Source organism: Vipera berus, assembly GCF_964194415.1.
Source record: "Vipera berus genome assembly, chromosome: 2".
NCBI classification, from domain to species: Eukaryota; Metazoa; Chordata; class Lepidosauria; order Squamata; family Viperidae; genus Vipera; species Vipera berus.
The window spans coordinates 75,095,368-75,123,272 of NC_138203.1; the positions used below are offsets into that span (position 1 = coordinate 75,095,368).

The following is a 27,905-nucleotide window of genomic DNA, read 5'->3' on the forward strand; positions in this document are numbered from 1 at the left end:
TCTATTTCCCAAGCTGGATAGAATACCAAACGGATGAATAGCAAGCAGACCTTCTGAAATGTCATTCCTATTTTAATAGTAATTTAGGCTTCGATCCAATGGAATCCTTCCATTACGGAAGATAATGGCTGTCCAGGCTTATCACGTTACTGACTAGAGGCTCCTAAGACATTCCCCAAATCTGTTGTGAAAGGTTATGATACTATCTGAGGTTCTGCAGGACTGTTGAGTGAGCAGAAGTTGACTTGCATAAGCATAATGTTAATTTAGCTCACACAGTTCATTTTCACTCTTTGTAATATCCAAAAACTTACACGTTAAAAAAGTTCATTATCTAATTCTCCTATGTAGCTGGAGCCAACTAGATTGGTATATGTCAGTAATTCAGTTAAAATACGATTCCCAACAAACAAGATGTTTACTGAACATTGTGAAAAATAAATCAGTTGCAAACAGTAAAACTCAGAGCACCAAAATGTTTAAAGAGTGTTTACCCGGCTTATCAAATAGAGGAACTTCTATATACTGTACAAGTGAAGGAACAACAACTTACTAAGATAATATGTTTGGGCTAAGATCACCTGATAAAACAATCTGTTTTCCTTGGTAAAGGAAGCAATGCAGTTACAAAAGGAAACAGTAGTAGCATTTATTTAGATTTGTTTGAAATTCCTGAAAAGCTCGGAGTTTTTCAAGGACACTTTTGTAATTTTCAGGGAAACCTAGACTGTTACCAAGGCTCCCATCAACTTCGCCCAGAATAATAGCTATGCCTGCACTTTGTCAGCTAGTATTGTGTGTAGCCTGTTGACAACAGCCTTTCATACTCTTTGCACTTCAGATTATGATGAAAACAAAAATAAAAAATTGAAAATGCAGAATCAAGAAGTGGTTTGAGTACATCTTTCAGAGAAAAGTACTCTGTGCTAATGTGATAAGCTATGCTTGTTCTTATATTGAATACAGAGATTTTTTCCCTGTATAAAAGTTATATTTATTCCTGGAAATAAGAATAAGAAACAAAATTATATTTGCCTAGCTCACAGGTCTGCAACCCGCGGCTCCAGAGCCACATGCGGCTCTTTCAGACGTCTCCTGTGGCTCCCAGTTCTCTGCCATGTGCAATCAAAAAAAAAAAAAGTGGGACTAAAAAAGTTCAACCAATCAATTCAAATATGCAGGGTAGGTGCATATCTTGCCTTGGCTCCACTCTTCAGTCAAACCCTTTTCTGCACATGCGCACACATTTTTTGCGGCTCCCAGTTTTTCCTTTTGTGAGGGAACCGGTTCCGAGTGGCTCTTTCACTGTTTTAGGTTGCTGACCCCTGGCCTAGCTAAAACCAAATTCCTAAGCTGGAGCAAAAAAAGCCTGTTGCACCAAAACCAAATAGAAATTGCTAAAAAAAAAATCCATCCTACAATGGAATCTACATTACTAATAGATATTTGAGAGTTACAATATTAATTTAGTTTGGACATGTATGTATATAGTACTTAACAACTTCATAATTATGTGTCTATATAGACTGCCAAATTATTCCCATAAAATATATAGTAAGATACAAAGAATAAAAATGTAGAACACATTATTAACACATTTTTTGATAGAAGCATTAAACATTCCATGAGTATGATATTATGTATGTATGCATGTATGTATGAAATTTGTGGGCCACCCATCTTACCACAGGGCAACTCTGGATGGCCAATAAATATATTTATTTATTAATTTTCTTATGTCACCCACCTCTTCTGTAAGGTGACTCTGGGTGGTTATTTATGATATAAATAACTAGGTAGCTCCATTCACTTTTCATACTGTTTCCCTGCATGTCTCTTTATGACTGGTAAAACAGCAATGTGATAAGGCTAGGAGCACTTTCAATATCAATAAAACTTATAGTTTTCCTTGTTGAAAATTGGAATGGACTGTGGGGAAAAAACTTTAGATTTATTAGGGTAAAATATACGTAGATTGCATTTAAAAATCTGTGTTATTGCATTTTCTATAGGAACTGATTTATCATGGGCAAAACAGCTCTTACGACTTCAAAGATGCTTCATTTTGTTTTCCTCTCCTACACAACAGCTCAATAAAAATCAGTTCTCTTGTGTCTCAAAGTTTCCATTTGTGCCTTGAGGACAAAAGTGATGCATTAAAACAAATGGGAACAGTGTTTGTAGGTTGAATGAAAAAAAATATTTAGAACATTTTATAGTATTGTCAACTTGATAAGTGCTGAATTAATCATAACTACAATCGGAAGATTTATAGATCAGGGCTGTCCAACCTTGGCAATTGTTAATATTGTGCACTTCAACTTCCAGAATTTCCCAACCAGTCATATCTGTGAGAGACGCTTTTTTAAATAAAAGAAAGCTTACTAAATTACATCTACCATAAAGAAGAAGCTTTACCCTGGATCTTTCCTCTAATTTGGTCATCATGACAACAGTTGCACTCCTTTGTTCCCACATCATTCTCCAGAAATCTCCAAAGGTCTCAGGAAGGGCTCCTTGGGTTGCGATGTAAGCGTTCTGCTTTCTGTAACCATCTATATAGTTAGCATTTATATAATCACTGCCAGGTATGCCTAAAAAAAGGGAAGAAAAAAGACATGATTATTGAATTCAACTATGAATAGTCATTTTTATTTTTATGCTAAAAGGTAAAGGTAAAGGTTCCCCCACACATGCATGCTAGTCGTTTCCAACTGTAGGGGCCAGTGCTCATCTCCGTTTCAAAGCCAAAGAGCCAGCGCTTGTCCAAAGACGCCTCCGTGGTCATGTGGCCAGCATGACTAGACGCCAAAGGCGCACGGAACGCTGTTACCTTCCCACCGTAGTGGTCCCTATTTTTCTACTTGCATTTTTACGTGCTTTCGAACTGCTAGGTTGGCAGAAGCTGGGACAAGTAACAGGCGCTCACTCTGTTAGCGGGACTCGGGATTCGACCCGCCAAACTGCTGACCTTCTGATCGACAAGCTCAGCATCCTAACCCACTGAGCCACCACGTCCCTTATTTTTATGCTAGAATGAGGTATAACTAGAGATTCCAGGAATGCTAATATATTGGTGCAGAGTATATAACAAAATCATGAAACCTTGTCCAAATTTATCTCTGCACAACAAAATTAAGTTGAGGTAATTTTGAGTTTCTTTCTTACTCTTGATTTAATCATTATACTAGGTAATCACTTCTCCAGAATCCTCTTCCATACCTTCCCTAATGTCATCTATGAATTCCTTTATAAGCATAGTTTGGTGCCTGAAGAATCGTAGTTCTGAAATCAGAACTGAAGACACTTCTTGGATAAGAAGCAAAATGTCTTCAAGAAAAAACAAAGAAAGTCCTTTTGGAAAAAGTACCTTTGGAACTGGAACTGGATAACTGAGAATCTCTACAGACATTATAATTCAAAGAACTATAAAAAAAATTGGGAAATTTATTTTGGCTTAAACATGATACTCTTTCTAACCAGTGTCTTTTTCTTGTATGACAAGGGTACATACTATAGTTTCAAGACTGCATAAAAGTGTGATTCTAGTGACCTCTAAAAGTTGCTACCAAAAAGATATTTATTTATTTATTAATGGGATTTATATCCCGCCCTATCTCCCGAGGGACTCAGGGCGGCTTGTTGTTGTTAGCTGCGAAGTCGTGTCCGACCCATCGCGACCCTATGGACAACATTCCTCCAGGCCTTCCTGTCCTCTACCATCTTCTGGAGTCCATTTAAGCTCACGCCTACTGCTTCAGTGACTCCATCCAGCCACCTCATTCTCTGTCGTCCCCTTCTTCTCTTGCCCTCAATCTTTCCCAGCATTAGGCTCTTCTCCAGTGAGTCCTTCCTTCTCATTAGGTGGCCAAAGTATTTGAGTTTTAGCTTCAGGATCTGGCCTTCTAAAGAGCAGTCAGGATTGATCTCCTCTAGGACTGACCGGTTTGATCGCCTTGCAGTCCAAGGGACTCGCAGGAGTCTTCTCCAGCACCAGAGTTCAAAGGCCTCAATTCTTTGGCGCTCAGCCTTTCTTATGGTCCAACTTTCACTGCCATACATTGCAACTGGGAAGACCATAGCCTTGACTATACGCACTTTTGTTGACAGGGTGATGTCTCTGCTTTTTAGTGTGCTGTCTAGATTTGCCATGGCTTTCCTCCCCAGGAGCAAGCGTCTTTTAATTTCTTGACTACAGTCCCCATCTGCAGTGATCTTGGAGCCCAGGAAAATAAAATCTGTCACTACTTCCATTTCTTCCCCATCTATTTGCCAGGAATTGAGAGGGCCAGATGCCATGATCTTGGTTTTCTTAATGTTAAGTTTCAACCCAAGTTTTGCACTCTCCTTCTTCACCCACAACAAGAGGCTCTTTAGTTCTTCTTCACTTTCTGCCATTAGAGTGGTATCATCTGCATATCTTAGGTTGTTGATATTTCTTCCGGCAATCTTAATTCCAACTTTTGATTCATCTAGCCCTACCTTTCTCATGATGTGCTCTGCATATAAGTTAAATAGGCAGGGCGACAGTATACAGCCTTGCCGGACTCCTTTCCCAATTTTGAACCAATCAGTGATTCCGTGTCCAGTTCTCACTGTTGCTTCTTGACCCGCATATAGGTTTCTCAAGAGACAAATAAGATGGTCTGGTACTCCCATCTCTTTAAGAACTTGCCACAGTTTGTTATGATCCACACAATCAAAGGCTTTAGCATAGTCAATGAAGCAGAAGTAGATGTTTTTCTGGAACTCCCTAGCTTTCTCCATGATCCAGCGTATGTTGGCAATTTGATCTCTAGTTCCTCTGCCTCTTCGAAATCCTGCCTGTACTTCTGGTAGTTCTCGATCCACATACTGCTGAAGTCTAGCTTGTAGGATTTTAAGCATGACTTTACTAGCATGAGAAATGAGTGCAATGGTGCGATAGTTTGAACATTCTTTGGCACTGCCTTTCTTTGGAATTGGAATGTAAACTGATCTTTTCCAATCCTGTGGCCACTGTTGAGTTTTCCAAATTTGCTGGCAAATTGAGTGTAGCACTTTTACTGCACTGTCTTTTAAGATTTTGAATAGCTCAGCTGGAATACTGTCACCTCCACTAGCTTTGTTGTTGCTCAGTTTTTCTAAGGCCCACTTCACTTCACATTCTAGGATGTATGGCTCGAGGTTAGTGACCACCTCATTGTGATTATCAGGGACGTTAAGTTCATTCTTGTATAGTTCTTCTGTGTAATTTTGCCACCTCTTCTTAATCTCTTCTGCCTCTGTTAGGTCCCTGCCATTTTGGTCCTTTATCATGCCCATTTTTGCATTAAACGTTCCCTTCATCTCTCCAATTTTCTTGAAAAGATCTCTGGTCCTCCCTATTCTATTGTTTTCTTCTATTTCTTTGCACTGTTCATTTAAGAAGGCATTCTTATCTCTTCTAGCTATTCTCTGGAATTCTGCATTCAATTGGGCGTATCTATGTTTTTCTCCCTTGCCTTTCGCTTCCCTCCTTTCCTCAGCTATTTGCAAAGCTTCCTCAGACAGCCATTTTGCTTTCTTGCATTTCTTTTTCTTTGGAATGGTTTTGGTTGCTACCTCTTGTACAATGTCGCGAACCTCTGTCCATAGTTCTTCAGGCACTCTGTCTATCAGATCTAATTCCTTAAATCTATTTGTCACCTCTACTGTATATTCAACAGGGATATGATTTAATTCATACCTGAGTGGCCTAGTGCTTTTCCCTACTTTCTTCAGTTTAAGCCTAAACTTTGCAAGGAGAAGCTCATGGTCTGAGCCACAGTCAGCTCCTGGTCTTGTTTTTACTGACTGTATAGAGCTTCTCCATCTTTGGCTGCAGAGCATATAGTCAATCTGATTTCTGTGTTGACCGTCTGGTGATGTCCATGTGTAGAGCCGTCTCTTGGGTTGTTGGAAAAGAGTGTTTGCTATGACCATCGTATTCTCTTGACAAAATTCTATCAGCCTGTGCCCTGCTTCATTTTGTACTCCAAGGCCAAACTTGCCTGTTATTCCAGTTATCTTTTGGCTTCCTACTTTAGCATTCCAATCCCCCATGATGATAAGGACATCGTTTTTTGGTGTTAGTTCTATAAGGTGCTGTAGGGCTTCGTAGAACCGGTCAATTTCATCCTCTTCAGCACTGGTGGTTGGGGCATAGACTTGGACTACTGTGATATTGAATGGTTTGCCTTGGATTCGAACTGAGATCATTCTGTCATTTTGAGGATTGTATCCCAGTATTGCTTTTCCTACTCTTTTATTGACTATGAAGGCTACTCCATTTCTTCTGAGGGATTCTTGTCCGCAGTAGTATACCTGATGGTCATCTGAATTAAATTCACCCATTCCTGTCCATTTTAGTTCGCTGATACCTAAGATGTCGATGTTCAGTCTTGTCATCTCTTGTTTGACCACGTCCAGCTTTCCTTGATTCATGGATCTTACATTCCAGGTTCCTATGGAGAAAAAATCTTTACAGCATCGGACTTTCCTTTCACCACCAGACACATCCACAGCTGAGCGTCCTTTCGGCTTTGGCCCAGTCGCTTCATTCTTTCTGGCGCTACTAGTACTAGCCCTCTGCTCTTCCCCAGTAGCATATTGGACGCCTTCCGACCTGAGGGGCTCATCTTCCAGCGTCATATCGTTTTGCCTTTTGGTACTGTCCATAGGGTTTTCATGGCAAAGATACTGGAGTGGGTTGCCATTTCCTTCTCCAGTGGATCACGTTTTGTCAGAACTCTCGGCTATGACCTGTCCGTCTTGGGTGGCCCTGCACGGCATAGCTCATAGCTTCATTGAATTACGCAAGCCCCTTCGCCACGACAAGGCAGTAATCCATGAAGGGGCAGGGCGGCTAACAACATCAAAACTTAAAGGTCTCTGTACAGTAAATTAAAAAAAAATAAAATTTGAAATAAATTAAAATAAATTAAAGAATAAAGTTAGAATTGTAAATATAATTAAAATCCCTGTCAGTCTAGGTCAGCCAGGTGGAAAAGGAGTGTTTTGAGGCCGCGGCGAAAGGACTGGAGATCTTGGGCCATCCGAAGCTCAGGGGGGAGCTGGTTCCACAGGGCTGGTGCTCCCACAGAGAAGGCTCTTCCCCTGGGGGTCGCAAGCCGACATTGTCTAGCCGACGGTACCCTGAGGAGGCCTTCTCTGTGTGAGCGTACTGGGCGATGGGAATTCGTTCCCGGCAGCAGATGGTCCTGCAAGTATCCTGGGCCTAAGCCATGTAGGGCTTTAAAGGTAAGAACCAGCACCTTAAATCTGTTAATAAGATAACTGTTAATGTAACAGAAAAATAAATGATTAATTTACTGACTAATCATATTGTGTATATTTTATTTAATATAGTAAACCAAATCAAATTGATTTTTTTCTCCTTTTTTCTTGCACTATTTTGGGGGATTTAGTATGCATGCCATGCAAAGGCCAAATGTAAGTTTTACCGTTGTAACTTTGAATGGTCACTAAATGAACTGTTGTAAGTGGAGAACTATCTATATTTGACAGCTTTAAAGTTAGATGCTTTACATTAATTGCATATTTTAATGAGTTTGTTGTAACTTGTATTGAGTAGATTAATTAATTTGAGATTGCAAATTTGAGATATGTTACTTTTCTCAGACACTTACAAACCTAATGATAGGATTTAATTGTTTAAATGGTGAAGAAAGTCCCCCCAAAATAAAAATAAAAATATTGAATTTTCTTTAGCGATCCTCTCTGATGTTACAGTATTTTGTATTAAGAAAAAATATATTGCGGCCACTTTTAGACAATGGTGGCGCAATAAATAAGCCTGTCAAAATAAATAGAAAATCTGAAAGTCAGAAAGGAAAAACAAAACTTCTAATGAACTCATTAAAATATTTTTCATATATACCCCTAATTCTAATTTTCCACTAAAATATCTTTGAAGTAGAATGCTGACCTCTTCAGATCCTATTAAATTTTGACTTGAATTATATGGATTATTTATGAAATTTTCTTTGACCTGCAGTATCATCGTTGGTGCCACTGAATATTGATAAAGTTATTTTTTTAAAAAAAACTATATAAGAAAAAACAAATTGCAGCCTGAATTTGGAGTTTTCAATTCTAAGGGGGGAAATGATAATGTTTCTATAGATCATACATTATTTCCTTTTTGTGTGTGGAAGAGGGAAGGAAAAAAAAGGAAAGAAAAAGATCACAAATACCAAATATAAATGAAAGGAACTCTACATAAATTAATATCTCAGATTATTTCTCATTCTAGCCTTCTTTCCTAGCATATATATCTATGTACCTTACATCTAGAGATTTTAGTTTTAGTAGGCTCTAAGTTTTAGTTTTAGTAGGCTATAATAATAATATCTTAGATACTAAATTACATTACCTATTGCTATAATATATAAGGATAGCAAACTCTCAGCTAAAGTTTAATTCAAGACATAATCCCATTGCAGTTGGTGAAAATATAGTTTCATATACAGGTATGCAAAAGATTGTCATTCGATTTTGTAAGAGCTACCATTGGATGTGTACGTAAGACAAAATATTTTGAAAAGTAAATGTCAGCACAAAAACTCTTAAATTATAAATAATGGAGAAATGTTGAAGGTTCTATATTTCTGATTAGGGTCTGATAGTCCTTGGGTATGCAGTGGCGTAGCCCAAGTAATCTGTAGTAGACTGTAGAACAAGAGTGTTGCTGGAGTCATGGGAATTGCTATCAGCCATTTCTACAAGTGTCTGATACGTATAGTAGCACAGATAAGGAAATTCTAAATATAGAGCAAAGTTTTTTGGGTAATAGCCCCTAGTTAATATACACTGAATACATTGTTTTATACTAGCCAGATTATTTAGAACGCAGCCGTGTACATATTATGCAGGATAAATGTTATTGATTTAATTGAAACACTTAGACCAATAGGTACTGTGTTTTCCTGAAAATAAGACTGAGTCTTATTTTTTTTTTGGTCCAAAAGACCCATTAGGGCTTTTTTTGGGGGGGTGTCTTATTTTTCCACGTATAGCAGGCGGCATGCACTCAGGGGCCAAAGACATCCAGCAGCAGCCACAGCCCGCCAGCACCTTGACGGGCGCTCTCTGGGGCTGGGTAGGTGAGTGGAACGCTACCACTAGGCTGGCCCCTGCTGGATGCGCCAAACGGTGGCCTGCCCACTCTGTCCCACCGTATGGTTGCTCAAGGCTGTAACAGGGCAGGAGGCCATGCAATGCACTGGTGCTTCCGCCAAGAGGTGATGCAAGGCAGATGGCAGAGCTGCCCACATGCCCCACACCCGTGCACTTCAGGACCCCCATAGCCAGGCCACCTACGCCCCGCTACCTAACTCACCTCACCTTGTGGCATGGGTGGCAAGGCACCCTGGCTGGCCCCGCATGACACCTGGCTGCAATCCCCTCCTGCCCATTTCCTCTCTGGGGGCCAAGCAGAGCTGCCCGAGGTGGTCCCTGTAGGTGGGGGGTCCTCTCCCATGCAGCTTTGCTCCTATGCTCAAGCGGCAGCTGCTGGTGCTTAGTGCTGCTCTTGCTGGGTCTCTGGTGGAGCCAGAATGTTGCTGCATTTCAGCAGATGCCAGCCTTGCCCTGTGGCAGGCCTGGGCATCTGCTGGAGAGAGAGATGGGCCCATTTCAGTGCCTGGAGCCCTTGAGGGGTTTTCCTTGCCATGAGGTGAGGTGAGGTGAGGTAGGTGGCAGGGGTGGAATTCCCCATGTGCCCCGCATTCACGCACCTTAGGATCCCTGCAGCCGGGCCACGCACACCTACCACCTGGTCTGCCTCATCTTGTAGCAGTGGCACTGGAGGTTTGTGTGGCGTCCTGCCCTGTTGTGGCTGTGAGCAGCCAAACTGTGGGATAGTGGGTGGCCGGCTGTGCAGGCGCCTGCTGGACAGGGCTGCTACTGCTGGTGCCACCACTGTAAGGCAAGGCAGGTGGTGGGGCATGAGTGACCTGGCTTCAGGGGCCCTGAGGTGCATGGGTGTGGGGTGTATGGGGCAGCTCCACCCCCCCAAACACACCTGCCTTGTCTCACCTCTTAGTGGTGCCGTACGCCCTCCTGCTCCATTGTGGCTGTGAACAACCACAGTGGGGACGGATTGGGTGGGCTCTTAACTAGGGATTATTTTTGAGGTAGGGCTTATATTAGGACCACACGTAAAAATAATGCTAGGGCTTATTTTCTGGTTAGGTTTTATTTTCAGGGAAACATGGTATTAGATTGCTGTGCTGAGGAATTGAAGATAAAGGATCATAGGAACTCTTCAAATACATTAGGGCCTATATTCAATGCAATTGAACAGGAGATGGGGGATTACTGTTTTTACATTGATTTTTTATTGTTTGTAAGCAGCCTGGAATTTCTGAAAGTAAGCAGGCAGCCATATAGGTTCTCTAAAGGAATTCATAAATTCATTTATTGGACTCAATCTATAACATATTTCAATAATATTGCAGTGAAAAGTTTTTAATTGAATTAATAAACAATTAAAAGTCTTATTGCATTTTCTGCATGTTATTTACAATATTTTGAAAATCCATATAAAACATATTAATTCTTTTGCATGTTTCTTGTAATAAACAAATTTTATATGTGATAGCATATTTGTTTTCCTTGGCACGGATATTATAAAAAATAATAATTAACATGTGTAATATTAATAATTGTTAATTCAAGTAATATCTCTGAAGTATATGCATTGTTACTTTTTAAAAATAATTTTATTTTATTAATTTATAGTTAAAGCCAAATTATATCACAACAAAATTACAGTAGAAGTGCAGATATTGATTATCATATCTATTTGGAAATATCAATTTTGGAGAATTTGCATTAAACAATAAACAACAATGAACCTCCACTATTGCTATACTTTACTTCAAGCAACCTAGTTAAAAAGTGTACAGTAAGCCTTTCAAAGCCATAATTTTCAACAAAACAGATTTTGGGATTTACAAAGTTTCTGGAGCAATAAAAAGCTTTTCAGGAATTTCCTGAATGTGGAAATATGATTTAATGATTTGGAAAATAACACTAGATGGACAGAATGCCACAAACCTTCCATCTATCAAAAAACGGCAGAACATTTCTCCAAGAACAGATCAGAAGAAGAATGAGGTGAACAAGAGAAATATACATCTAGTGTTCATTTGCCCAGGTTCGCCTGGTGCGCCAGTTGCGACCCTATCTGGACCAGGGATGCCTTGCGTACAGTCACTCATGCGCTCGTGACCTCTCGTCTAGACTACTGTAATGCTCTCTACATGGGGCTGCCCTTGAAGTCCACTCGGAGGCTCCAACTGGTGCAGAATGCAGCCGCGTGAGTTGTACTGGGAGCTTCCCGATACTCCCATGTTACACCTTTGCTCCGCGAGCTGCATTGGCTGCCAGCTGTCCTCCGGGTGAGATTCAAGGTGTTGGTAATGACTTACAAAGCCCTACATGGCATGGGTCCGGATTACCTACGGCAACACCTGCGGCCGGCGTCAACTTCCCTCCGTCCAGTGCGCTCCCACAGAGAGGGCCTCCTCAGGGTGCCCCCGATCAAAGAATGCCGATTGGTGGCCCCCAGGGGGAGGGCGTTCTCTGTGGGCGCGCCAGACCTGTGGAACCGCTTGCCAGTTGAGCTCCGGATGGCCCCCGATCTTCACTCCTTCCGGCGCGATCTAAAAACGTATTTATTTGAGCAATCTGACCTGGTTTGATGGGTTAGGGCAGGGGTTTTAATATGTTTTTAATTATTGTTTTAAATTTGGGCATTATATTTAATCGTTTTTTAACTTTTGTATTCTGTTTTTATATTTATTGCCCTGTACACCGCCCTGAGTCCTTCGGGAGAAGGGCGGTATAAAAATATAATAAATATAAATATTATAATTGGAAGATATGAATTGTGCATTTATAAGATATACATTTTTTCTAGATAACCTAGGGGTACATTTACAAATGTCTGGTATTGTTCTGTGATGTATCCTTTACTTCAAAATAAAATACATAGATATAAATCACTAAACAATGTACACATGGAATAATAAAAATCCTTCCCTGCACTAGCAAGATGATGAGACAGCTGGCATCTAGCCATGACAACTCATATATTAACATCAGTCAGCAAAGAAGAACATACTGCCAATGCTTATTATAAGATGCTCCTAATATTTTTTGAATCCACTGCTACTGGTATGCAAATGTGATTCATTTTTATATTTTGAATTTGTTATGCTTTTCTTTAGTTACAATAAAAAGTGAAAAAAGAAAAAAGCCCTAAACAATTATATTACATTTAATAAACGATTTAGCCCAGTAACAATAAGATGATTTTTTTTTTAAAAAAAAGTAAGTACAATTGAGAAATGGGTGATTTAATCAGTTATAGAGTTTTTCTATAATGTAGATTATTATACTTAAACTGAAAGTCTGAACTTTTATTGTTATATTTTTGGTTATTTTGTTGTATTGTTTTTGTGTTTTTAACTGTACACCACCCAGAATCACATATGTTTGATGGGCAACTACGTATATAAATTTACCAAAGAAAGAAAGAAAGAAAAGGATGAAATGAAATATGATTGCTTCTTTCCTGGGAAATATTGCATTACATTTGGAAACCCAATTTGAGGGCATAGAAAGCTATGCTGATGATATTTATTTGTACAAGAGTCGGTAGGTATATTTCATCACAAGCATAACAATGATGTGGATACAGTAATGAGATATCAATCATTTTAATTTCCAGGGTTATTTGCTGTTATTTTTGTAAGAATGCAGTTGAAAAACATTTCATGGGTAAAAGTTTTTCTTGAGTTAAGGATTGTGAGAATCTAGTAGAGGCTGTACATAACTTCTGAGTTTCTTGTATCTTATGAACAATTTATGTGCCAAAATGAAATGTCTGAAATCTGGCTGTGAACTGGTTTAACAAATAAACATCTAGTGATAAAAGAGAATATTACTGCTAATATCCATCTCAACTTGCTCTTCATAGTGGAATGAAAGTAAAATATTAATTAGAACATAGTGTCTGAGCAATTTTTTTTATCAGAGGAGGGCCAAGTAAAGAGACGATGTCTCAGGAAGAATGCAATGGCAACCCACTTTCTAAATTATTAACTTATCCACATAGACGCCAGAAATGAAGAGATAAATAGTCTCATGCTTGAGCAGGCGGGCTGGACTGGAAGAACTACAAGGTTCCTTCCAACTGTGTTATTCTGTATCATATTTTCCAAATTTGTTTAATCCTCAGGTTTTGAGTTTTGACTCACATATATTTAGAAACACATATATAAACATACATACTTCATGGAACATGAGAAACTGTGCAAAAAATAGCATTGGTTAGACCAGGGGTCCCCAACCCCCGGTCTGTGGACCGGCATCAGGCCGCGGCATGCCAGAAACCGGTCCACGCAAACAAGCAAAGCCCCATCCGCAGGATGCAGGCAATACATGAAACCACGCCCCCTCCAGTCTATAGGAAAACCTCTCTCCGGGGAACCGGTCCCTGGTGCTCAAAAGGTTGGGGACCTCTGGGTTAGACAAGCCGGGCACCATGGCATGAGCCTGTAATCCAGCTACTCTGTAGGCTAAGGCTGTGCTCATGGCTCTGGGCTGCAGTGGACTATGCGGATTGGATGCCTGCATTAACTTTGGCATCAATATTGCGAACCCCAGGAAGCCAAGGGACACTAAGATGTCTAAGGAGAGGTGAAGTGGCCCAGGTCAAAGACGGAGCAGGTCCGATCAGATACTAGTGAATTTTCCTGCTGTTGTTACGATTTACATCCAGACATTCTTCATGTATAGTACTAAACACAAAAGAGGTTGAATGTTTTATCTGTACAAATGTAAGTAAAAGAGAGCTGTGTGGTGGGGATAGCACAGGCCTCAGTATTCCATTTATTTTATTCAGTGAACAAAGTTGTCAAATAGCTTTAATTAGACTTCACACTTTATTTGCAGAGTGAAATTGCATCATGGAATTGTTTCAAGTCTTGACAAAGGCTAAGTATTGCACAATCTTCACGTTTAAGACAAATTAAACCATAAACCTTTGTTTTAGAGATGTTTTCTTAAGAAATGTGCCACTTAAGGGAATTTTTAAAAGAGTTAAAACTAATAGGATTAAGCTTCATAGCACTTGTAAATAATTATCTTCCGAAAATAGATGAATTCACAAAAGGGAGGAAAATGTACTATTGATGATGAGTGTATATGGGTGTGTGTGTGCGTTCACATTTAGTTTCAGTTGCAGAAAATTAAATTAGATGTACATAAAATGTTTTTCATGGTGAGATTAGCCTGTAACAAGGTCCATATTTGTAAGCAGATTAGTATAGTTATAGTCAGCACACATACACAAAGGGAATAAAACTCATTAGAAAAAAAACAATAGTGAGAACAAACTATTTAAATAATGAACAGTTACGGGATTTCAAAATGGCTTGCATAAGAGGCCAAGGAATGTATAAAGCAAAGTTGAATATAAAAAATCATAAAGTATGGCAAAAAGAAAAGATAATAAATAAAAGAATTTTGTTAAAGTGATGACATCTAATCTTTAAAATGGGTGTGGGAGTTAACTCATTTTATTCTTGTAATAATTTGTGAGAATGATAATGATGGGTGCAGAGGCTACAATTCTATACTGACTTAATAGAAATAAGCATCACTAAACGTGCGCTTCTTTTTGACTTGGTAAGTACAAGAATGATAATCAATTTTCAGCTAAGCAGAGAACATTATATTATTTGTATTTCATACTGATATTTTGATGCTGCTACAGAATTGGCTTTTAGAGCCAATGCTATTTCATGCATTCTAATAAAATATTTAATGAAAAATAGTTTTTTTTTAAAGACCTAAATCTACCCTTAAAAGGATAAAATTAAATTATGCATTCTAGGCTAAACACATTGAAAAATATTGCTCTTTTACCAAACTAGTCATTTCTATGGCAACACCAAACAAGTGCAGCTGTGAAATGAATGTAATACAAGATAGCACATATATTGTCATATTTGGAATGTTTACTATATCTTTGGAAGTTAGCAATAAAGTCTTATTGCTTGGAAAACATATTCATGGTGTTATAACCTAGACCAGGGGTCGGCAACCTCGGCTCTTTTATGACTCGTGGACTTCAACTCCCAGAATTCCTGAGCCAGCATAGCTGGCTCAGGAATTCTGGGAGTTGAAGTCCACGAGTCATAAAAGAGCCGAGGTTGCCGACCCCTGACCTAGACTTTAAAGATAATATTAGTATTTAAAATATAGTATTAAAATATAGTATTAAAATATAGTATATAGTATATAAAGGAGCTTTTATACTTTTCTTTTACATGAAACTCTTACAAAGAACCACCCAAAAACAATGAAAAGAAAAAATGAAATTTATCTAACTACTTTTCAAGACATTTAATTCAAGAGTCTAAAAACTGACTGCACTCAAAATGACTGGATCAATGAGAATATGTCAGGGAAACTCAAAACGGAACCTAATAATAATTTTGCTTCCATCAATGGTACAAAGAAGGATACAATTTCTTTCAGCAATTATTTCAATATATGTGTCAGAGGTTTGGTAGATCCTTGGGACAAGTGTGGTGTATATATGTGGTATTACAAAGAAAGTGAAAGTGCCTTTCTACCACGGCTCACGGGAAGAATTTCACTGGCAGAAGATAAATGTTAGAAGTTATTTTAGATGCCACAGCAGATTGATCTGAAGGGATGTAATATATGATGCCTCCAATGATGCAGGTTCTGAATTTGAAACAAGAATGTTTGAGATCCTGCACCTATTCAATCAGGTGTCATTGGATAACCTTAAACAAGGCAGATTCTCAAAGCTACAGTCAATTGTAGTCAGCTACATCTGGAGCAAACTAAGTTGGGATGGTGTAAGATAAGCTGTTTAGCATGTAAATATGATTAGGTTAGGCATATTAAATGAAATCTTGTTCCCAATTTAATACAACCGATTGTGGGATTGAGTGATTCAGAGTCACCAATTGTTGTCAAACCACAAAGATTTCCAGGACAAGATCCATGCAAAAAGCAAGTCAAATATAGCAACTTTAAAAATAAAATTAAATACTATCTAACTAATATTTAGTTAATTAGAACCCTGAATATTTCAAAAATAACTGAAGTATGAAGGAACTTAATTTTAGTTCTTTGTTAACCCTCAAACTGGACCATAATTGTAACTGACTAATACATAGTGGAAAAATGAGTAGATGATAAATTATTTGGAGATTCCTATATATATATATTACAATATAAACAACTTTTCTAGCCTGGCATCCTCCAAGTAGGTGGATTTTGTGAGGAAAGTCTTATATAAACAGAAGAATTATAGATGAGGTTGGGAAATTATTGATGTGACTGGGCATGTTTTCAGATTGAAAGGATTATATTGTATGATGCAAATGGAGGGGAAACTGGATAAATCAAAGTCTGATATTATGAATCCACAAAAATGAAAAGCAATTTAGAAAGCATAATAAACTGAGTTATGTTCCTGAATATCCTAAACCGGGATACAATCTTCTATTGCAATACTTTACAGCTACTGCAGATATTCTTATCAAGGACAGGACATTCAAAAGTTGACAAGGGAAAACAATCCAAATAAAATGATATTTGGACTTGAGAGTTTGATATGGAATAAAGCTGACACTGATAAAATATCAGTTAAATGAGCATTATAACTGAAAGAAGTATAATTACAGGTATTCTACATTTATGATTAGAAACTGTTTGAAGTTAGGATGGTGCTGAAAAAAGTGCCTAATTACCTGTCCTCACACTTAAGATTGTTGCAGTGTCTCTATAGTCATGTAACCATGATTTGAGAGCCTGGCAACCTACACCTATTTATGATAGGTGCAACATCATGGGATCATGTGATCACTGTTTGTAACCTTCCCAGGAAGTCTGCAACAAGCAAAATTATTGGGGAAAGTAGGATTCACTTAATGATTGTGGCAAAAAAAGATTATAAAACTGAGTGTGACTCACTGAATCACTACATCCAGTGATGGGGTTCAAGTAATAAAACAACTAGTTCTGTTCATTGTCATCACTGATGTGACACACCTCGCATATTCATCATCACCACTGCGACACGTGTTGCACTGTCATTATCACTGGCGCAATGCGCATTGCATTGACATCATCACTGGCATGATGCACGTCACATTGACATCATCACAGACGTGACGTGTGTCGCATTGGTGTCATCACCAGCATGACACGCCTCACCATGGTGGCATCACTAGCACAATGCGCATCACAGATTTATGGTAACCGGTTCACCAAACTCAACAAAAAATTAGTTATTGGTTCTGCCGAACCGGTGCAAACCGGCTGAATCCCACCACTGACTACATCCCTTAGTGATGGAAGAACAGATCCCAACTGTGGCTATCCAGTTGAGGACTACTTGAAGATCATTCCATGAGATTTTAAAAATACATTTGAAAAGCTTTGTTAGTTATCAAAATCTCTGATAGTCAACTCCACAAATGGAGCCATTTTCCTTCAAGAAGCATTTGGGCTAATGCCTCCTTAAGTAACACCAGCTGCTTGCAATTAGTGCAGGTTCGCATCCCACCAGGCTCAAGGTTGACTCAGCCTTCCATCCTTCCGAGGTAGGTAAAATGAGGACCCAGATTGTTGGGGGCAATTAAGCTGACTTTGTAATAATGCCGCTTGGGGTGTGTGTGAAAGCCCTAATAAGCAGGCATATACATAGAATGAAGGCTACTGCTAAGCTTGTAAGCCGCCCTGAGTCTTCGGAGAAGGGCGGGATATAAATGGAATTAAAATAAAATAAAAAATAAATAAATTTGCTTGGCTCTGTATAGCATGCTTGAAAATTGCAAAAAAATGCAAATACTTTCTGTTTTATTTCTGCTTGTTTTAGGTAACATAAGATAAAAATGCCCTTTTTATTACTATGAAGTACAGAATGATTTAAGATGAGCATGTCAAAAAGGAAATAATTAATGCTATCCAGTTGATTATAGTGAAACCTGTCTTTATACCCAAACATAATTTATTATCTGTGGTAAGAGTTTACCATGTACTGGCATTTAAAGAACTATTTCCTGTACAAGAACATAATGTTGATATCACCATCACCTGGTTAATTGGCTTGGCAGATTATACTTTAGAAACAAATTTCTGCGACATATATTAATTTTTATAGTTATCATTCATCAGAATAATCAGAAACAGAAATTAAACACTACCTTAAAGTATGCTTATTTTATTTTTAAAAAATTGCTTACAATGAAATTTAGTTCATCTTTTAGGATATTTAGTGAGAAATAAATAGCTGTACTAAAAAAAAACACTGTTTTTGTTTCACAATTACCCAAATTCAATCTCTACTAAATAGTTTGGCATGTGACAAATAATTTTTCTTCATTTACTGGTAACTGAAAAACTTACGAGTAATGAATAATATAATAATAATGAATCATATAATAATGGAAAAACTAGAATTAGGTATGTAAATAATGTCATTTGGAATTCAAAACATGTATATAATGGGTAAACATTAGAATAGTATTGAATTCCCAATTACAGTAATAGAACTACCTCTAAATTCACCCTAAAATGTTTTCACATTTCTAATTCTTATTCTTTCCACTCTTTTTACACTTCTTAATGAACTTTTTTTTAAAAAAAACATTGATTTGTTCAATACAAGGAATGGGCCAATAAAATGCTTTTATTAAACATCAGACTTAATTTCTACTTAAAAACCTGATACTGCTAACTATATTTTGTTAAAGGATCCAACAAGATGCAACTATGTAAATGAGTTATATTGTCATTCCACAGCTTTTTAAAAATCTCATTTATTAAAGCCACTAAAAGCGTTTGGAAAAAAAAGTATACATTTATTTCATTCAACAGCAAGAAAATCCTGGTAATGTTATATATAAAAATGGAATATTAAACTTGACCAGTTTCCTTAGAAGGCTTTAAAAAGTCTGGGTGAATGAATTTGAATTTGAAGTCAGTGAACCTCACTATCTTTTTATGGCACTGAATTTATTTTACTGCAGCAAATGTTCATAAACTAATGAGAAAGATATTTTAAATGGACCACTACATTTTGCTAAGGTTAAACTAGTTAAATTGTAACATTTTTGGATTATATTGGTGTAGTTGTAAGCAAATTTGTACATATTAACAACTTTCAGGACCAATCTGATTATCTTTTTGGTAAAAAAATGCTGAAAAAATATTATTCACATCCTATGCTAAGCACATTGTTTACAAGTGTATTGTACAGTTCTTCATCCACAGCTCACTCGTTCTTATTTTTCTCTGTACCCACTTTTCTTTAAAAGTATGAGAAATTGCTCTTATTGAAAACAAACATCTTTGAGGAACTTTATAATAAAAGAGAAATATAATCATATTTCATCATTTCTATTTATTTATGTGTTTTCTAAATCTATCCATCAAAAGTGTCTCAAAGTGTTATACAAAAAAGGATAAAAATACATTATAATAACAAGGAGGCTTATTAACTCAGATGATTGTTATTAGGTACATTTCTTTAATAGATTGCCTTCCTCCAAACAAGATTTATTTTGGACAGAAATTTGCAATTTAAAGTGCTTGCATTTCTCTTGAAAAAAAGGGCTTTGATTATAAAGAAACCTTATTTTGCAGTAAAAAGCCACTATGAAACACTGCTCTTCTTTGAACCCATAAATCAGGATAGTCACCTTGCTCTGACCCAGATGTTAAAAGGAGTCTTATTTTATTTATTTAGAAAATTTATTTGCCGCCTAGCCCAAGGACTCTGTGCAACTTACAGCATAAAACAATATAGAAGAAATGACATTAAAATCAACAGTCATGGCACAGAGGAGATAAAATCATTCAAAATTACAAACCATTAAAACCAGATGGGAAAGACTGGAGCCAGACATACAGGGGGTGTGAAGGTGGGATTAGATTTTAATTGATCAAGCACCTCCAATATGAAGCTCCTCTGAGATGGAGGTGGACATATAGACTGATGATACCTCAAGCCATGGTGACAGATGATCTCACCCAGTGGCTTCATGTAGAAGTTAAAGAGGAGTAGACAAAGTAGCCCTGTGACACAACACAAAATAGTGGCGAAGGGCTGGACCTCTCACTCCCTATAACACTGATTGGGATTGGACTTGGAGAAAGGAGCTGAACCAGTGAAGAACTGTGCCGCCCAGCCCCAGCCCCGCTACCCAGCCCAAAAGATACCCTGGCCTATGGCAGGGGTCCCCAACCCCTGGTCCATGGACCAGTACCGGGCTGCGGCATGCCAGCAACTGGTCTGCACAAACAAGGAAACCACCATCCACAGGATGCAGGTAGCACACAAAACCATGCCCCCTCCGAGCCATGGAAAAACCTCTCTCCACGTAACTGGTCCCTGGTGCCTGAAAGGTTGGGGACCTGTGGTCTATGGTATCGAAAGCTCCTGAGAGATCAAGGATGCAATGATGGTTGCACTACCTCCATCCCACTCTTGCCATAGGTCAACTACAAGTGCAGCAAGTGCTATTTCTGTCCCATACCGTACCTGAATCCTGACTGAAAAGTCCAGATGTTTCATCTAGGAACTTCTGAATCTGCCTTTCCTAAAAAATGGAAGACTGCAAACTGGACGGAGGTTGTCCAAACCGGGGGGGGGGGAAGAGATCAAGTGAGCATTTTTTTTAAAGCAGGGGGCAAATCAGGGCCTCCTTAAAAGGTCCCAGAAATGTCCCCTTCTGAAGTGATGTATTAAACACTGCTTGTGTTCTGTACCAGCCTGCTACCGGCCCTGCAGAAAAGGCAGGGACAACCCCTTTACAAACGGCAAGAGGCTGGAATTAAGCCTGCCAAATTTATTAAGATAAAACAGAGCAAAACAAGACACCAACCATGAAACAGGAGCTATGAAACAGGAACTAATCAAGCGGTTGCCTTCAGCAAACCAGCCCTCCCACGCATTCCCCTTTTATACAGTTCAGGGCGTGGCTTCTCTCTGCCTCCTTCCGAGGTGCCCCATTGCCTTCCTCTGTTTACTCCTGATTGACTGCCTCCTGCGTCGGGCGTCCTTGAACAGGGCCAGCTGTGGGTCATCTTCATCCACGCTGTCAGGCTCACACAGCTGGGTCTGCATCGTGACCAGATGGGAGGGGCCTGGCTGAGGGCTCTCATCAGCAAGATCTTCAACCCCCTCATCAAGCTCTTCAACACCCCCCTCCTCCTCCTCTGAGTCATCCGACCCAACTGCCGAACCCACAGGCTGACCCTGAATCACAACAGCTTGAACCCACGTGCTAGTCACCATCCTGGGGGTTTTCACCTACCAAGAAGGACAAAGAACTAACTGGCAGGTAGTAGCACTGATGACCCTCTCTACTTCATCAGGGCCAACAGGATCAAACTGTTTCAGGTAATTGGACAAGACCCCTCCCCAGGCATCACACAAGACCTGTCTCAAACTAAGAATGACTCCAAGCAACTTTGCCTGTCAGGTGTTGAACAAATGCCTCACACGGCCCTGAAGATGATTACACAAATCCATCCCTCTCAGGAGGAATTGCATGACCTGGACGAGGAATAGACCTGGAGATGTACTGTTCGTGTATAGAGCGAATTCTATTTCATAACAGCACCTGCGTGACTCAGATCCCTTCAATGCATATTGCCTTGATTTTCTGAGTTGAAGTGCTGTCTCAAATTTGGATGGTTCAAATTTGTGATGGTTCAAACTGAAAGGACATATGAGATAGAACATAATGCCCTAATTTATATCCCAGATTTCTTTCTCCTTTTTATTTTATTTTATGACTTTTGTTTTGTACGTTATTTTATCACTGTATTTTTGTTTCTACGGTAATTTCTAAAAAAAGTCTTACCTTCTATTGCTGATAGGAGAACTCGAGAATGGTCATAAGCAATGACATTTGCATATCTGTTCTTTGGTTTATTTACTTCCAGGTTAGAGTGTTCCCATGTGAATTGTTGACCTGGATCAATTGACTTGAAGCAAAGAAATGGGAAAAAAGGAAATGTCATTAATATATATTTTTTTAAAAATGTTTCATAACAGATTTCCTTGTATTGTATAGCTTAAAAGAGCATATGAATCTAATTCCATAATAATTAGTCATTACTGACATTTAATCATTAATCTTGCACAGAGTTGGGCTGATCTCATACGAAACGAGATAAACAGTGTAAGAGATGCTTATTTTAGAAATTTTGAGGTGTGTGTGTTTATAAAGGAAAAATGAGAAAAAAATAATATATGCAGAGAATAATGAAAGTTTAGTGCTGATTTAGCCATAATAAGATTCCACTTCAAGTTTTATATAACAAAAAGAAAAAAAATCCCAGAAAACAGAGGTAGTTCCTTCTTGCTTGTTCAAATATGCAAGAAAGAACAAATGTTTATACTACCAGAAATGTTGCTATAGAAGACATGCTGTTTTGGAAGGTTTTGTCAATGCTGAGGTAATTCCATTCAAAACAGCAGGTTCCAGTTTAAGAAAAGTAATTCTTATGTAAAAACAGCTAGCATAAAAGACATGTGGAATGCATTTGCTTAGGCAAGTAAATTTGGATACTATGTTTTCCACTGGGCTAATATAAGAATATTGAAAAGAACTTTGATATATAAAAAAATGCACTATGTTAACCTAACCTAACCTAATGTAACCTGTAACCTAACTTAACCTAACCTAGTCTAATCCAAAGCAACCCAACCCAACCCAACCCAACCCAATCCAATTCAACCCAACCCAACCTAACCTACTGCTACATTAGTTTAGTTTTGCTCTCTCTACCTAAAATATAATCCAGTAAAACAGCGACCTCCAACCTTTTGGGCACCAGGGACTGGTTCCGGGGTGGTGGTGGTTTCATGCGTTGCTTGTGCGGCCCTGTTCTTGGAGGGCTGTGGACCAATAGTGGTCTACAGCCTGGGGATTGGGACTCCTGCAGTAGAATGTCTCTGAGTCCAACAAAATTCATAATGTTCCATTTATTCTTTATACCGAGTATGGAATTGGGGGGAAAAAAACAACCACCTTACTGTCTTGAATTATATCTAGGTTCTTCCACCAATTTCTGTGTCTGCAGTTTTGCGTTGTTGCCCCTCTTTAATATATTAGGAGCCGATTTCTGCACTTTGCCTTATAGCATTTATTTCAAATAGATACAAAAGAGTTCACATAAATTTGATAGCCTTGGGTTTCTGGCTCACATTGTATGTTTCTTACGTTTGTTGATTTTTTTTCTCTCCACTCTTTTTGTGTGTGTACAGTACTTCTATTCTGGGAGTATGTGATCTTAATGTGAATGGGTTTTCCTTTTAACTTACGTTAGGTATGCTTTCACCCATTTTATTCTACAATACAGTTTTATATTCTGGAGGTAGAATTACATGTCAGATATTCTGGGTTTTGATAACAGTCTAAGATAGTATAGATATCTGCTTGAGGAATGCAAGAATAATTGCAATCATATGAATCTCCTTGGGTCAGATTATTCACGTTTGGATATTGTATGAATGCATATCATGAGCATACGTGAAAAGAACATGTTGAGATTTTGCAGCTATCAACCTCCAAATCAGTATTCAAAGTCATAATCTGGTGTAGGGCTGATTTTTGGGAGGGGATGTAAAGTTTGCTGTCATAGCAGGATCATAGTGTTGACATATAACTAAAATTCATTTGACAAAAATATGGGTTTTTTTAATGCTTGGGAACATTCTACCACAATGCAAGATCTGTAAGAACTTCATCATAATAAAGGCTGGTTCTCATTTCTCTTCTTCCCTTTCCTGTATAAAAAATGCCCATTCAAAATAGAAATCTATTATTTTTCTGGGGAAGGGTTTCAATGATTTATCTCTCCCCTTCCCACTTAACAGATTTTCAATTTAATGAGACAAAAGAGGTAATAATAATTTGCATGCTGTTTTTAGTAAATAGAGAATATTTATGAGAATCCTAAATAAACTTACTGGAAGATAATTGTCAATTAATTTAAGTAAACAAGAATTATAATGTTAATCATCCAAAAGGAAAATCTAAGATATTTGCTTATTATAGACAATAAAAATTAAAACAGTAAGTTGCTGATTATCTTTGATTAGATTACATCAATATATTCAGGCAACAAATATTTTTGTGAACACATAGACAAAAATATGTCTTCTAAAGCAGAGGTCACCAACCTTGTCATGCTGGCGGCCCACTGGGAAATTTGCACGTGTGCATGCGCGTGTATGCAGAAATGAGGCCACATGCACCTACACTAGTGGCCCCATTTGCATAGTTGTGCAGGCGCTAGCTGCTGTTCCTAGCCCTGTGTGCATGCACAAATGGGCCACACAACCTGCACGGTGCTAGCGGCCCCATTTGCGTATGTGCACAGGTGGTAGTCGCTGCTGCTAGCCCCCACACATTTGCAGAAATGGGGCTGCGTGCACCCATACTTAGCTAGCAGCCCCATTTGCATAGGCATGCAGGTGTTAGCCGCCGCTGGCAGCCCGTACACCTGTGCAAATGGGCCGTGAAACCGACATGGTGTTAGTGGTCCCCATTTACGCATGTGCTAGCTGCCGCCGCTGCTAACCCCCATGCACCTGCACAAACGGGCCGTACAACCAGCATGCATGCTATCAGTCCCATTTGCGCAGGCGCAGAGCTGCTAACCACCACGCTAGCCTCAGGTGCATGCGCAAATGGGTGCACAGGTGCTGGCACGAGTGAGGATCAGTGCATGTTTGTGTGTGTGCATACTGGCCAGCCTGCCCACAGCCTGCCCAGTAGGCCACGGCCAAGTAGTGGGCCACAGCCCATAGGTTGGGGATCCCTATTCTAAGGAACACAAGTGTTATATAGCTTCATAATTAATAATATCCATGCCCAGGAAAAATCTATTATTACAGGATGATATGTGAGGGATTGGTACAAACAATAACAGAAGAACTTCAATACAAAACAAATCAGTGCTATGATCATGTTCTTGACATGACCACATACATGGGACCGCTATTGCAAACAAATGTATTAAAATATTACTGTTTAATTAGAGATAAGCAAGAACTAAAATACTTGTAGTTCCTATTCTCTTAAATTTTACTACCTAACAATAAAATGTTTTTCCCCCCTACATAACAAAAGATTTTAATGTTGAAATTGGAGAATGTTCAAGCCCATTTTGCTGGACCATTCTTTCATCCAACACTTCCTCATTTTGACTAACACAGTTATTGTAAACAAAAAGTGACCCTGCAATAAACTTTGTCTCTGCCTTTAATATAATAATGAATTTATCTCCATATTATAATGGAAACAGGCTGCATTTAAAATCTAGTGGCATTATATCACTGATTAAGGCTAAAGGTCAGCATTTTCCTAATTCCAATAAAATATATTGGCACAATATCCATGAAAGAAACCTTAATTCAGCATCCCCCAACCTTTTGGGCAGCAGTGACCAGTTCTGTGGAGAGAGGTTTTTCCGAAGACTGGAGGGGGTGTGGTTTTATGTGCTGCCTGCATCTCGTGGATAGGGCTTTGCTTGTTTGCACGGTCCAGTTTTTGGCTGGGGGTTAGGGATCCCTGCCTTAATTGATGTCATTAAATCACCCATGTTTTCAATAATATTATTTAAACTCTTCAGGGAACATAGATAAATTTTATAAGAGTTAAGAAAAATCCAAAAGCATACAAGGAGATAGCCTCAATAATGCCAAGCATAAGGAAACACTTGCTCATATACTATACCCATTGTAGAACTAAGAACTTATCAAACACATTGCATTACCATTTGAAACCTCAGTTACAACTAGTTGTACCACATATAATAACGGAATCAAATATTTGGTTTAACTTTAAGGGTGAAAAATAGTAGCAAAATGCCCTCTGCTACCTGTTTCTAGTTTTTTTAGAATACAGAATATTTGTTATTGTACAAATGTGATAGGACACGCAAGGGATTAATCTCCAGTGTATAAACATATGCAAATAGCAAAGATCACAGATCATACATTATCTTATGATTTCACATCTAATTTTTAAATGGTTTCATCTGTCCATGAAATGCTAAGTGATTTCAATCAGTACATATTATATAATAGAAACTTATTAATTTTTATCATGTAAAATAAAATTTCAGGATCTTAAAAAGTATAAAAGGGAATATGAATATTTAACTACATATCTACAGATATGTCCACAGAGTTGAAAGGGCACAAAAACAAACAACAGGAACAGCAAGTTGCTGCTTTAATCAAAACAAAAAAAACATACTCAAACTATTTCAGGAGCAGTATTCTAACTGAGTAAAATTTGAAAAAGTTTCTACTTTTGGAGAAGTTAATATGCTAAAATACCATACTACAAGCAGAAGTATAACTATTATAATAAGAAGGAGGATGAAAGAGCCAAAGTGACTACACCAACACATTTGGTGATAATTCCAAAAGAAGGGTGGAAAGACAGAGAGATTCCCAAGGAAGCATATAAAGTGAAACTATAGGAATAGGGTAAGGAAAGGTAATGTTCAGAATGACCTAAGATTGGTAAAAGATGCTAAAAATGAACAAAACGTCCTGAAATGAATTCAAAATCAAAGGAAGAGAAAATAATGAAAATGGAAAAATATTAAGAGGCAGGACTTTTCTCGTACAAGAGCATCTGTGTTCTACCAAGCAATTATAAAGAGCAGAATAGAGTTTGAAAATTAACACTGAAAGAAAGATTATCACTAAATGTCTTTGAATGACTATATCTGCCGAATTAAATCTGAAGGGACTCATGAATGATCTGGCTAAAACTTAGTGCACTATCTTTCATAAATTCTGGAGAATGGAATACATGCCAGATGACTGGAAGAAAGTAAATATTATCCCTACCTTCCAACTGAGGGAGAGGAATAGAAGCTCCACAGTACAGTGGAGGTGTACTCGACTTACAACAGTTCATTTAGTGAATGTTCAAAGTTACAACAGCACTGTAGAAAATGACTTATGACTGTTTTGAACAGTTACAACCTTTGCAGCATCCCCATGATCATGTGATCAATATTTAGATGCTTGGCATCTAGTTCATATTTATGAACAGATATTTTTTCCAAGGTCATGTGACCCTTTTGCGACCTTCTGACAAGCTAAGTCAATGGGGAAGGAAGGTTCACTTAACAACTGAGTTACTAACTTATCAACTGCAATGATTCACTTAACAACTGAGGTGAAAAGTCGTAAAATGAGGCAAAACAACAGAAATTTTGGGCTCAGTTGTGGCCGTAACGTATCAATATATTCTACAGTAGTTCTAAAACAATTAATTTGTGAATATTTTTTTAAAAAATGTAATTGCCAGAAATCAGCATGATTTGGTCAGGAATAAATCTTGTCAGACTAATCATCTCATTTTTTTGTTTGGGTAGCTTCTGAGGAAATTGTGAAAATTCTGTAAACCCCCTTATACTTTCAATAAATATGTACTGGGGTGTGAATGAAGTGGATTCACAAATTGTATTGTTAAAAAAAACCCTGATAAATAGTGAGGTCTCAAGTGAGATGCCCTAAGGCCCTGTCCTCTTCAATATTTTTATTAATTACTTGAATGAAGAAGTGGTAAGAATGATTATCAAATCTGTAGATGATACAAAACTGAATGAGATAGATGACATCTTAAAAGTCAGAAATAAAATTCAAAATGATGTTGATAAACAAGAGAAATGGACTGAAAATAATGAAATCAGATTGAAAAGATAAAAAGCAAACTTTTCCACTTAGGGAAAAATAATCAAATGCAAAGGAAGATGACTAACTTACTTATATTTCTTATGAA

The 27,905-nt window shown here is 38.2% G+C and overlaps 1 protein-coding gene across 1 annotated transcript in view; it reads right to left on the reverse strand.

The window, feature by feature from the left end:
* PTPRD (protein tyrosine phosphatase receptor type D) overlaps nucleotides 1–27,905 on the reverse strand; it is a gene marked incomplete at its 5' end in the record, with an annotated part of 288,177 nt that overhangs the window by 52,068 nt on the left and 208,204 nt on the right. The window contains 2 exons of the mRNA XM_081317525.1: nucleotides 2,419–2,594; nucleotides 21,951–22,074. Coding sequence (XP_081173651.1) covers nucleotides 2,419–2,594; nucleotides 21,951–22,074 — 300 coding nt within the window. The remainder of the gene's footprint in view (nucleotides 1–2,418; nucleotides 2,595–21,950; nucleotides 22,075–27,905) is intronic.